Source organism: Pantherophis guttatus, chromosome 3 (assembly GCF_059756535.1).
Source record: "Pantherophis guttatus breed Tessera chromosome 3, ASM5975653v1, whole genome shotgun sequence".
Classification (NCBI taxonomy): domain Eukaryota; kingdom Metazoa; phylum Chordata; class Lepidosauria; order Squamata; family Colubridae; genus Pantherophis; species Pantherophis guttatus.
Genome location: NC_142065.1, coordinates 100,934,634 through 100,948,413, shown reverse-complemented (window position 1 = coordinate 100,948,413; position 13,780 = coordinate 100,934,634). Strand labels below are relative to the sequence as shown.

Below are 13,780 nucleotides of genomic sequence, written 5' to 3'. Positions count from 1 at the left end.
TCAATTCTGCCTCAGGTGCTTCTCCTTAAACGTCATTTGATCCATGGCCTGAGGGCAGACTTTACAGTAAACGAACTATATAAAATGGTTTACTTTGGGATGCAGATAAACAAGTCAGTTATTTCTGAACCTCTCAATTTAAGACTTGGGTGTTAATAGACTGTCCTCAATGCGACTATCAATTAAGGGTTAATCTGCTATTTGTAGTTCAATCAATCAGAATAGAGCAGGAAGTGATTTTGGAGGTAAGTGAGTCAGTGGGGAATGGGAAATCAGTTTAGAATTTCAGTGCAGTATGAAGTTCTGAATTTAGCAAGCAACTGCAACTTCTTGTTTTAAATGACTGACCTACTAAGTTGTCGCTTGTTTAACCACGATTCACTGAATAAACTCCAATGGCTGTAGTTTATTCTATAATTTGTTTCACAAAAAGCTAACAAAACTTAGTTTAGGAACACACAACATAAATGCAGCTACAGTGTTGCTTTACATTCGAATAACCATTTTTTTAAAGAGGTAAGACCAACCCCCTGCTCAGGCAGGAGACTGTATACCATTTCAGACAATTGACTGTCTAGTCTCTTCTTAAAAACCTCCAGTGATGAAGCAGCCACAACTTCTGAAGCTAAGCTGTTCCACTGGTTAATTGATCTCACTATTAGGAAGTTTCTCCTTAATTCCAGGTTGCTTCTCTCCTTGATTAGTTTCCATCCATTGTTTCTTGTCCTGCTCTCTGGTGCTTTGGAAAATAAATTGATCCCCCTCTCAAGCCTCTCAAATACTGGAATACTAGACTAGTCCTTCTTTTTTCTAGACTAGCCAAAACCAAATCCTGCAAACGTCCTTCATATGTTTTAATCTCCAGGCCTTTAATCATCTTAGTTGCTCTTCTTTGCACTTTTTCCAAAATCTCAATATCTTTTTTGTAATATGGTGACCAAAACTGGATGCAGAATCCCAGATGTGGTCTTACTAAGGCTTTATAAAGCGGTACTAATATTTCATGTGATTTTTATTCTATGCCTCTGTTTATACAACTAAGGATTGTATTAGTTTTCTTGACTGCTGCCACGTACTGCTGACTCATGTTTAACCTGCAATTTCTGCAGGTTCGAATCTCGCCAGGCTCAAGGTTGACTCAGCCTTCCATCCTTTCTAAGGTAGGTAAATTGAGGACCCAGTTTGTGGGGGCAATAAACTGACTTTGTATAAATATACAAAAGGATGAAGGCTATTGCTTAACGCATTGTAAGCCGCCCTGAGTCTCCGGAGAAGGGCGGCATATAAATCAAATTTAAAAAAAAAAAAAATTTATTGTCCACTGGAAGTCCAAGGTCCCTCTCACAATTTCTCTTTCTGAGCCAGGTTTCACCTAATCTGTACTTGTATCCTTGCTTTTCTCCACATTTTCATTTTGTTGGATAGGACCCATTGTTCAAGTCTGTCAAGAACTTTTTGGATCCTGAGCTTGTCTTCTGAGCTGTTGGCTATTCCTGCCAGTTTAGTGTCATCTGCAAATTTGATGAGTTCTCCTTTTATTAATCATTTATGAAGATATTGAAGAGTACTGGGCCTAAAATGGAAACTTGTGGTACCCCACTACTTTTTTTTATTATTTAATTTATATGCCCTTCTCCGGAGACTCAGGGCGGCTTACAATGTGCTCAGCAATAGCCTTCATCCTTTTGTATATTTATACAAAGTCAGCTTATTGCCCCCACAAATGGGTCCTCAATTTACCTACCTTAGAAAGGATGGAAGGCTGAGTCAACCTTGAGCCTTGGCGAGATTCGAACCTGCAGTAATTGCAGGCAGCTGGTCTTAATAACCAGCTTAATAACAGGGTGCCTTAGACCACTGTACTACCAAAGCTCTCTTTACTTACTTCCCTCCATGTAGATGTAGTACCATTAAGAACTACTCATTGAATACGGTTTGTCAGTCAGTTACAAATTCATCTGGTGGTGATACTGTCTATCCCACATTTTTCTAGCTTACCAAGAAATAGGATGTGGTCTACTTTGTCAAATGCCTTGCTGAAGTCTAAATATACTATGTCCACAGCATTTCACTGGCCTACTAATTTAGTTACTTTGTCAAAGAATGAAATAAAATAGTTTAAGTTCTTTTTTTTTTTTTAATAATTTTTATTAATAATAAAAAGAAAAAACAAAACCAACATAAATACATTGAAACAACATACAAAACGAACAAACATCAATTCAGTCCAATGACTGACTCTTAGAAGTTACTACAACGGTGGGTTATTTTTCATATTTCTATTTGTATCAATATCTACAGTCACCTGTTTACTTGGTTATATATGTATATATATAATTGACTCCTTATTTACTTCTATGCATTTCTATTGAATAGTCGAAAATAGTTTAAGTTCATAGCTTCAGTCCAATTACAGCAGAGGCTGAATTCCCAGCAGCATGATTCTGATCATAATTTACAGAGTTACCTAAATTGAACAGCCTTGACATGAGAATAGACCATTTCTAAATATATTTTTAGTGATGATGGGCTTGTGAGGCTGCATAATTCAGACCAACCTCTCAACCCAAAGCATCCTACACATATTAACATTAAGTATTCTTGTAAATTCAATCATTTTTCCACTTCTACCAATGCACAGTATGATTTCATAAAACTTTTAACATATAACATGTGTTAAGCTGCAATAATGTTATCCTATTCTATTTTTAAGTCAATTTGCCAACATTGCTTTTTCTGATAGTCAGACTTTTTTTTGTTCATTGTACTGAATATGTGAATTCAGTTATATCACAGCTTCCTAATACTAATTTACATATATTTCTTTGGAGTCACATCCATTCAATATTATGGATGGTATAATTCTGATTTTCTCAAAACAAAATATTGGAATTTAATGCAATTGTTCCATTAAAATTTCAGAGCCAATCAACCCCGCAATTATAATAGAACTTATAATTCTATTTTGAATTTCTTTTGACTTCTTCAGAATAAGTTAATTATTATTTATTTACTTGTTTAGGATTATAGGCGATTTCAATAAGCAGTTGATAATCTCAAGGACAGCCTTAAAAGCATGATTTCTAAAATAAATAATGTTGTAAGTTAAAATTCCTCACATGAAGAAAAACTTTGGTTTGCAGGGTTTCTCCTCATCCCAGATGCATCCATTGATTTTCAAACTGCATTAAAAAAAAATGTCTTCGCTTTGCAAATCTTATTTAACAATCCCCGGAAAGTTTACTTTTTTCTATGAAACACTGTGGATAGTAACAATTAAAAGAGAAGTTGAAAACCTTTGCTTCTGCTTCTTATCCAATATTTATCCAGAAAAGGAACTTTCTGCTTAAATTTGGCAGCAGAAGACCAAGCAGAATAAAGACAGTCCATTTCTGCTAGATTTATGTAATTTCTTTTGATAATTTTCTGCAGATACAACATTCAGAAGAGATGTATCTTAAAACAGGTCTTCAAACTTGGCAACTTTAAGACTTGTGGACTTCAACTTCCAGAATTCTCCAGGCAGCTATGCTATGCTGGCTGGAGAATTCTGAGAGTTGAAGTCCACAAGTCTTAAAGTTGCCAAGTTTGGGGACCCCTGTCTTAAAAGAATGGAAAATTGCTTCTCCCTACCCTAGCATTTTATCTGCTGTTATAATTTAAGGATTATGGTTTCCTCCAAAGTCTAAATTACAGAAGAGTTACAGCTTGCCCCAGAAAGTTTTCTGATAATACATGAATAAGATCAGATACACTGGGGGTTTTTTCTGTCAGCAAACAAACTTCTCCTTTCTGTAATATAGAATGCTGCTAGTGTAATTTTTTTAAAAATAGAATCATTGTGAAGGGGCAATCGGCTTGGAGACCAAGTCAGCCTTTGTGTTTCACACAGATACACATTAATGTACAATCAGAAATCCCAGTGTCAAAGCAGAGACAGGTACAGATAGGTACAATCCTGGAACAGGACTGATTTTTCTATTCAGGAGAGGAAGACATAAAATATGTTAAAAACAAAATAAAGCTGTTAAAGACAGTACGTTTTAATTTCTCTAAATTCCGTTGAATCCCTGTTGATTAAATGAAAACCAATCACTTCTGCAATGCAAGTCTATGAATAGTTTCAGCAGCAGACCCAAAGGTGTGCTTTTTCAGGAGGCGACTGGATTTACTTATTTTTTCTTTGAAGATGTTTCGCTTCTCATCCAAAAAGCTTCTTCAGCTCTGACAGGATAGTGGGGAATCGAAGGAGCTCCTGTCAGAGCTGAAGAAGCTTCTTGGATGAGAAGCAAAACGTCTTCAAAGAAAAAGAAAGAAAGTCCTGTTGTCTCATGAAAAAGCACCTTTGGGACAACCAGGACCTGGATGACTGAGAATCTTTACAGACTTTCAGCAACAGAGTGAAACTCATTGCTGTCCAGAGAAATTTTTCTAGTGCTCTCAGCCATGATGTGATCTCTCCAGTTTTGGTTTAAGATTTTGTGCAAATCCAGGCAGTGTGGTCTGTAAAACAATTCAATTTAACATGTTGTGTGAAGCTGTCAGTTATAGGTTAATAAATGATGGCTAAACAATGGCTTAGCTCCATGCGTGAACCCAACGTAACAGGATTTCAGGCACCACCTGCTCAGACTTTTGACACTGTCCATGGAAGCATCCCTCACTTTTCTTTCCAGTAAATAGAAGCAGCACGTGGAAAGGAAGGATTGACTATAGAAGAAATGAGCTTAAAGATACTAATACGGGAAAGCTGAATTGTGGGGGAAGGGGAGGGAGAGTTCTGAAAGGTGCCTAAAGGTAAGAATCAGTTTTGTATTAGACAGATGTAAAAACTATATTTCCACCAGCATGTAATAATGAGACATGACTACCATTTTTTTAAATTTGTCTGGTTTCGCAAATATTTGAGGACTTCATATTATACATTATTCTTCACTATCATATATATATATATATATATATATATATATATATATATATATATATATATATATATATATATATATATATATATATATATATATATATATATATATATATATATATATATATATGAAATTCAGAATACCAAGACAAACTCAGCTCTCAATCAAAGCTGAAAAGGCACAATGTGTTACACACATCAGAAGGCAGAAAGATGTGATCAAGATGTTTTCCACTACAGACCTTTGCTTCATGGATTTTCACCATTGGAATTATACAACAAGAGATCCAACCGGTGGATTAAGAGATCATTTACCAAACCGGGTATCCTGGGAAAATATTATTTCTTACATGAATATACATGGATTTACTTAGAATGAAGTGGTGCTAATTTCAGATCCTATTCCAAGCACCCATTTAAAAGCAAGCACAAATTGTGTGTGACTGATTTCTGTGCATACAGTAGATTATAAAGATTGGCACCTTCTCCAGATTTCAGATAACCCTCTTCACCATCTGGAGTCTACAGACAACAGAGCTCTGCTTTTGATGGCCAAAATACTTGACATTTCTTTCAATGTTCAGCTTTGTGCCTTGCCAAAATTATGCAATAACACATCCCTTTACCTACAGGCAAAATAACCTGGAACTCATCTGAACAGCGCTACAGACATTTTAAAGAAATAGATCACATAATCTGGTGACAATTTAGGAGTCCTGAAGGTCAGAATGTATTTCAAGGGGCCTCCTTTATTTTCTTAGTCACAACATATGAAGCTTAGATGTGTAAAGTGAAAAATATACTTAAGTGTTCTTTGCATTGTGGGGTATGGATCTATGCAAGGCATGAATATCTCTACAAATGCCTTCACTAGTATTTTGTACTCTTCAATGACTATTGACTGAATTGACATGCTTTGATCATAAATTGTTGGGACACACCCAGTAACTCAGGAGGAGGACTCAAATGGGGATTAGCCTTGAATCATTGAGCAGCCACAAGAGATCCAGGACTGACACCCCCAAAGCTCCATGGAACATCTGTTCCCAAGGGAAGGCAAGCAGCCTTGGGAGATTCCTGTATTATAGGCAGAATACAATGAAATAGTCATCTTAAACTGTGGATCTGGTTCCTTGCTCCTGACACAAATCTATCCCTATACTACAGGTTCTATTCAGAACAATTACATATGAGGAAAAACTAAATGTATTTATTACAGCCCTGAGGACAGATAGAAATAAGGTATTGAATAGAAGTACTACATTCCTTAATACATACAATATGTGCATTATACAGTATGTGTATAAATATATGTACATACGTATAAAAACGGAAAACTATTCTCACTATGACTTCATTTTATCTCTTATGAACTGACTGACGTTCAGCTATATCAGCCAATTAGTTGCTGAAAACATCTATTTTCCTATCGGTACATTGTAGGCCAAAGTCAGTCAGAGTACAAGTATCGTTGTCCATTAATTTAATAATGACTAGCAGGTAGAAAGACACAATTTAGAAAGGTTAAGCAGTTTTGGACTGGGCGAAACATGGGTTAATAATACTATTTAAATCCAATGAATATAAAGAGATTGCTGTGGAATAGAAGTTAATTCAATGGGGCCTAAACATAGAGATTTAAATAGCTGTAAAAATCACCCCTAAAATGGACTTTAATCTATTAAATATGATCTGTGCAAGAGTTTATCTTTCCCCTGTCCTGATCTCTCTGCCTACACATTTGTATCATTACCCTACCAACATTGGAACAGGAACAAAATGATACAATAAAATACTAAAAGGAAGACTTCAGGTTGGTTCCTAAAAATTCTATTTGCCAGCCTAAAACTGTAGCAATCAAAAAAGTCTTTGTCTAGGACAAAAATACTGAATATAAAATGTAGGTTTAGGAAAAGCATTTCCTCTTTTTTTTTTTTTTTTTGTACAAATCAAGCTTTGACACCCCATAATTATAAAACAATGCTTACAAATAAGATTTTAGAATCCTGAAGCATTATTAACAATTGTCAAATAATATTACATTGTGCTGAATAGGCACATGACCCTGTAATGACTCCTCCAAAGCAGTATATATTATAACTATATCTGTGCAAAATAAGAAATTATTCAACTCTCCCCTTTTTACATACGCTAATTGATATAAGTGGCATAATTGATATAATAGAGGTATGCAAGAAAAGATGAGAAGTCCTATTGTATTCGGATGTCTTCCAGAGTCTTCAGCAAGGTATTTCTAATAGTGGTGAATACAGTAGCTGAGGGTTGAGTTTTAGGGTTCTTGGAATTTCCGAACTTGATTCTTTTCTTGCAGACATTACATGACTAGGCTATGGAACATCTTTAGTGCCTCATCAGACATTCCTACCCTGGTCATAAAACATCTGCAAGAAAAACAAACTCAGATAACACCAAGAACCCAAGAGATAGGAGCCTAAATAACATCTAATGAACTAAGGAGAAATTTCCTGACGGTTAATCAGCAGAATGTGCCTCCAGAAATTGTGGGTGCTCCAACACTGAAGGTTTTTAAGAAGAGATTGGACAACCATTTGTTTGAAATTGTTTAGGATTTCTTGCTTGAGCAGGGGGTTGGTCTAGAAGACCTCCAAGGTCCCTTCCAACTCTGTATTCTGTTATTCTTACACAATTTCTCTTCACAACTTCTCCAAGCAGCTAACAGAGTTACCTTTAAATATGGAGCATTTCTATAGCTAGTGTGGATAATTACTGGCGGTACAACTATTACTAGCATTTATGTCTGATTCTTTTCTAAATCCACTAAAATTAAATTTCATCATATCTATCTTCACACCATCGTTTCTTATAATTCTTTGTGTCCTTTTTTCCTTCCCTGAACTAAGAAGTTTGAAAAACAAATTATTTGCTTTGTTTTTTATGGAGGAAACTAATTATTTTAATTGGTTTTTTCCCCCCAATTGCAGTACACTCTTATCTTGGGACAATCAGAGCTGCTGTACACAATGTTTCAAATAGAAGCAAAGATTTAAATTGTATATTTCAGTTTCTATTGTTTTTAACCCTGTTCTTCATATTTTTTTTGCATGGAATTTATCTTTTTATCAAAGATATTTTGGTTTTTTTTTTAAACAAGCCTGCTTGGCATCAAAGTCTTTTTCCTGGCAGTCAGACCTGACAAAGGTAGGATTTTAGCCTTGCAATTTGCATCATTTCTTACTTGTCTGCATTAAATAATTGACCCCTCTCCTTTTAAAAATCTCACTCCAAATCCTTTGAAAAAAGTGACTTATGACCCTTTTTCACACTTATGACCTTTGCAGCATCCCCATGGTTGTGAGATCAAAATTCAAATGCTTGGCAACTGACTCGCATTTATGACAGTTGCAGTTTCCGGGATCATGTGATCACCTTTTGTGATATTCTGACAAAGTCAATAGGGAAGCCAGATTCACTTAACAGCCATGTTACTAACTTAACAACTGCAGTGACTCAGGTAACAACTGTAGAAAGAAAGGCCATAAAATAGAGCAAAACTCACTTAACTGTCTCATTTAGCCACAGAAATTTTGGGCTCAACTGTGATCATAAATCAAGGATTACCTGTAATTCTAAAACGTAAGAATAAAAGGAGTGTTATCTTTCACATATGCATCTCCATATATACAAACATCTCTTTCAGCAACTAGGCAGGGAACCAACATAAACTTCTGCCTGTTTTTTGGTAACAGCTATTTCATGAAAGGCCTTGCCAAAGGAGATCTTCCAGACTCAATCTTAGAAAATTAGTTTGGTATCCCTATCTAGAATTAATTGTGCAATAATAGTTTCAAGTGCTTTTGTTTTTTAGTTTAGCATGCTCTGCTGGAATTGTAGCAGAATTTATTGCGTAGAGGTTACACCTCTATGTTCTTTATGGACCTGACATAATTTATGAGAATGTCAGTTCTTTAAAGCGATCTGAGTTTCAGCAAATCAATCTCTCAGTGGGATTCATTCAGTTCACCTGTCTTTTAGTAACAGAGGCTCCAACTCTAACATTATGTCATCGAATAATTTATAGTAATATGCACCATCCTTATTTGAACTCCTGGACTAGAGATATAAAGCTATATTTTATCTTATTAGATTCATCTAACTCAATAATCATAGGAGAGACTCCGTGTTTCTACTCTGTGGGTTTACACAATACTTATAAAGCTAGGTGCATTGCATACAGAGGGGGTAAAAAGTACAGTGACCTACAAGTTCAATTCCCAATAGAATAATTTGAACCACATAAAATCTAATACTAAGTATAATGGCTTGCTTGTCTCAATAAAGTCACAGGATATAAATCAAGAAGAAACGGTGTTTCTGCCACTCCTGATTTTTTTGCTCTAAAGTTATGAGTTTGCTCAAACTCTTTGACTAATTAGGAGCATATCTGAGGGCTTTGGTGAGGGCATCCAGAGCCACTTAAGATCTTTCTTCCTCTCCTTTTTGCTTCTCCCAATATGTTTATGTTATGTGGGATACTTTTACAAATGATATCAACCTAAGGAGCAGATTCATCTAAGTCAATAATTAACAAGAGTCCTGTAGATTTGGAATCTAGACAAAAGTTTCTAAAATCACCTTTGAAAAGTTCAGGAACTTTATTATATGACTGACTTTATTATATGACTGACAGCCCTTCTTCTCTCAGGAAATCACAAGCAAATTGTTCATCCCAGCTGAAGAAGCTTCTTGGATGAGAAGAGAAATTTCTTCAAAGAAAAACTAGAAAATGCAATTGCCTCTTGAAAAAAAAAAAAGCACCTTTGGGACAAGCATGACCTGGATGGCTGAGAATCTCCATAGACATTAAGCAATTTCTTCCTTCATGGGGAGAATATGACAAATGAGAGCTATATCCCCCCCCCATATATTATCTAGCAAAATTCCCATTCTCCTCTTTTCCCCCAGCTGTTACAGCCTCTAAATATTCTTTCCCACTTTAGCAGCTTCCAGAAAAAACAGCAGCCCTCTTCCCAGTTAACCAACTCTACTTTCTATTGTTCTCTCCGAGCAAATCCTTAAAATACAACGTGTGACCCATTCTGTACTGTACTGACAACTACCAGTACAGAACTCCCTAATCTAATGCTTTAGGAGTGCACAGGACTCCTACACGTGGCTCGCCTCCGTTGGGCAGGCAGCGCTCAGCCCTTAAGTCACATGTCCGGGGTGACTTGAAGCAAACCCCCACCAAGTTCAAAGAGAATTACCCGCAAGTTTAGGCGCCTCAGCCGCCACGTAGGCTGTTAGTAACGGATTTCAGTTTTCGTGCCCTTCGCATAAGAAAACGAGGGGCGACAGCTGTTCGGTTGAATGGCAAATGATGTCTTACAACTTTATCTCGCGGCGACCGACCTTAGGTGGCTGTGCGTAAAAACGCGCTGTGCGTTCTTCTCGGCGCGCAGCACTGAAAACGCTTCGCAAGTTTGCAGGCGATCCCCGTTAGCGCCCAGTGGCACAAGGCCCGCGTTCCCAAACACGGAGCGACAGCTTCGCAAACTTTCCCCGCGGGTCACCCCTTGCTAGCCAAAACAGACCCCGTCGTCGTCCTCCCCACCCCCCGGCCCACGAGGGCGCTCGCCCCTTTTCCCGACCGCTTGGCCAAGCTCCTTCTCTCTCTCTCTCGACTTTGGCATCGGACTCGCCCGCGCAAACGCGCGCCAAGTGAAGGGGACACTCGGCGCCGTACCTCGGATGTAGGTGCACTTGCTGTCGTCCAGCAAACTGGAGCTCGATCCGCCCATCCCGCCGGCGATCGGAGCGGCTGAAGGGGAAAGGAACTGATGCGCGGCTGAGCGAAGGGAGCTGGAAGCAGGATGGGTTCGAATCCAACCTTTCCTCTCCGCGCTCCGCTCTCGCTCTCGCCCTCAGGCGCTCCTCTCTGTCTCCCCCTCTGCAGCTCAAGTGCAAAACTTCCTCCAGCCCCAGGCACCGCCCGATCAGGCGCCTCCTTCCCCGCTCCTCCTGGCAGCGGGTCAGGCCGCCGAAAGCGCCCCGGTTCCGAGGGAACGAATCCTCGCTCGGAGCAAACGAAAAGCAGAAACCAGCTTTCTTCTGGATTCCTAACTCCAGCTCCCACTTCTCTGCCTTGTTCTGCAAACTGCTGAACTGAAGTCAGGGCCCTCTTGATAGATGCCGAAGGGGCGGGCAGAGGTCTTGTGTTACCGGTACTTCCATCGCCAGCCAGCGAGAGATAAACAGAAGCGGCTGGTCTTGACATTCCCATTAAAAGAAGACCGGTTGGCGATGGAGCGTCGGGAGATCAGCTGAGCTCTCAACAGGAAGATCAACTCAGCTGCTTCAAACCTCACATCTAACCTGTATGAGAAAGACCTTTCTCTCGTGGCTTTTCTGCCTAAAGCAATGGTCTTTTGGCCTCCTAAGGTAGCTTGGCCCATATTCTTCTAAGCATGAAGATTGTTGGAGTGGGGTGGGGTCTGAAGGGCCCCAGCACTGATGATGTTATTTAGTTTGCCCAGTGAAAGAAAACAACCAAACTCAAAGAGCACCAAGAATCTCTGATTAGCAGCCTTAGAATTTTACCTTCATAAATTTGAAGGAGCCCCTGAGATTCTCTAGCCTAACCCCTCCTCTCAGCCAGAACCCCAGTTTTTCTGACTGAGGGCTCTCAATCTTTACATTATGACAATCAGAGTTGAAGGGGAGAGTGAACTCTCACTTACTGGCTGGGCTCTAAAACTGCTCCTCTTTTTAGCATGCAGTTCCTCTTGTTCAGCCAGAATCACCTCTCCTGTAACTGAATTCATTTTTCCAGGTTGGATACTCTGGAATAAGAGTGAGCAGATCCTAAGCTTAGGATCTTGGGTAACATCTTTCAGTTATTGGAAGAGTGCTGCATCCTGCCCTTCTCCACTAAGAGATTGTGTTAGTTGGAAAAGGTGCTTCCAGACACCTCCTGATTTTCGGCTCTTCTCCTTGTCTTCCCTCAAGGCTAAGAGCAGCTGCTTTGATCTCTTCCTTGGCTTCATTGCCCTTCTCTCAAATTGATGCAGATTGTGTGCAATTTCTTGTTCAAGTGTAGTGCCTGCAAGAGGATCAGGCACTTGTGTTGGGATCTCCTCAAAACTAAAGGCTCACTTCTTGAGATTCTTATGGATCCACTGGCCTTCTTCCCATGATGATCATCCTGCTGACTCAGATTCAGTTTGCAACTGACTGCTATTTTGAGGTTATTTTAATAAATATTTTAATTTTTATTGTTATGATCTAAATATAAAATACAAATAGAAATTAAAATAGTGGGTAAAAGGATAAGATGAAAAGCAAAAAAGAGCATAGAGAGGAAAAGAGGAAGAAATAAAAAGAGCAGTTAACTTCCATCTTTTTTTGATGCAGTAAATTATATACTGGTAATAAAATTATAATCTCAACTTTTTATTACGTGCATACATACACAAACACACACACACATGTCACTTCTGTAACAACTATTTACTTAATCATCCAAACCCAAAGTTAGAATATTATGTTTATCTCTTTCGCTCAGAAAGTCCAGAAGCAGTTTCCAAGTGGAAACAAAGCCAGTTCCATTCTTTCATTTAATCAATGTTGTTAACTTTTCCATTTCCACCAGTTCCATCAATTTCTCAATGTATTCTTCCATTCTGGGAGTTGATGCCTCTTTCCATTTTTGTGGGCTTAAAATTCTCACTGCAATCAGCATATATGATAACAAAGTTCCATTTCCCCCACTATTCCTTGTACAACAGTCCTAAGAGAAAACAATATGGTTTCTATTGTATACTTATTCTAAAAAAATTCTGGATTGAAGCATAAATCTGGTCCCCATATTTCTTTGCCTTGTCACAAATCATCCACATATGATAAAAAGTACTTTGTTTACAAGTACATTTCTTTACAATTATATTTCCAACAGACTTTTGAAACACCTTTATATATCTTTGACAATTAGGCAACATAAAATGCCAACAGTACGTCATTTTATACAAACACACTATAAATATTTTATAATTACGTTATAATTCAACCTAAATTTCCAACAGATCATTTTCATCACTATTCTTTTCAAGTTTTATCTTTCGTTCTTCTTACAGTGCATCACTAATGAAATTATCATGTTAAAGATATGATTATATGTAATAAATTAATTACTATCACTAATTTATTATAATCAATGACCAGTATACATATATTAAAAAGTACAAATGAAACCTTAATGATGGAACTACATTGTAGCTCCCATCTGTAGCTCTCATTGTTCTTATTCAAAATGCCATAGTTCAGGGGTGTCAAACTTGCGACGACACATCGTCACATGACGTATTGCAACTTTTTTCTCCTTCACTAAAACTGGGGTGGGTGTGGCCAGTGCGTGATGCATCTGGCCCTCCGGCTGCAAGTTTGACACCCCGGCCATAATTTGTCAAATCCAAATTGCTAAACATCAGATATTTTTGTCCCAAAGGTTATTTTTCAAAAGACAACTGGATTTTCTTGTTTTTTCTTTCTGTTTTGCTTGTCATCCAGAAGCTTTTTCAGTTCAGTTCAGTTCAACTGAAGAAGCGTCTTGGATGAAAAGCAAAAAAACCAAGAAAGTCCAGTTGCCTATTGAAAAAGCACCTTTCAGATAACCATGACCTGGATGACTAAGAATGTCCATAGATATCAGATATTTTTCTACTGAATTTTATTTATGCACCACTCTCTATTGAGAAATGACAAAGAGATTGATGACAATTGTTATCAATCTGTTCCCAGTTCTTTGAGGAACATCAAAAATTATTTGAGTATAGCTTAAAGAATTTTTTCCACTTAATTATACTTCATTTGAAGTTTTTA

General features: G+C 37.9%; 1 protein-coding gene across 1 annotated transcript in view; it reads right to left on the bottom strand.

Moving 5' to 3' along the window:
- NIBAN1 (niban apoptosis regulator 1) overlaps positions 1 to 11,366 on the bottom strand; it is a 55,855-nt gene extending 44,489 nt beyond the window's left edge. The window contains exon 1 of the mRNA XM_034409622.3: positions 10,650 to 11,366. Coding sequence (XP_034265513.2) covers positions 10,650 to 10,704 — 55 coding nt within the window. The 5' untranslated portion in view covers positions 10,705 to 11,366. The remainder of the gene's footprint in view (positions 1 to 10,649) is intronic.
- Between the last annotated feature and the right edge of the window lie 2,414 nt (positions 11,367 to 13,780).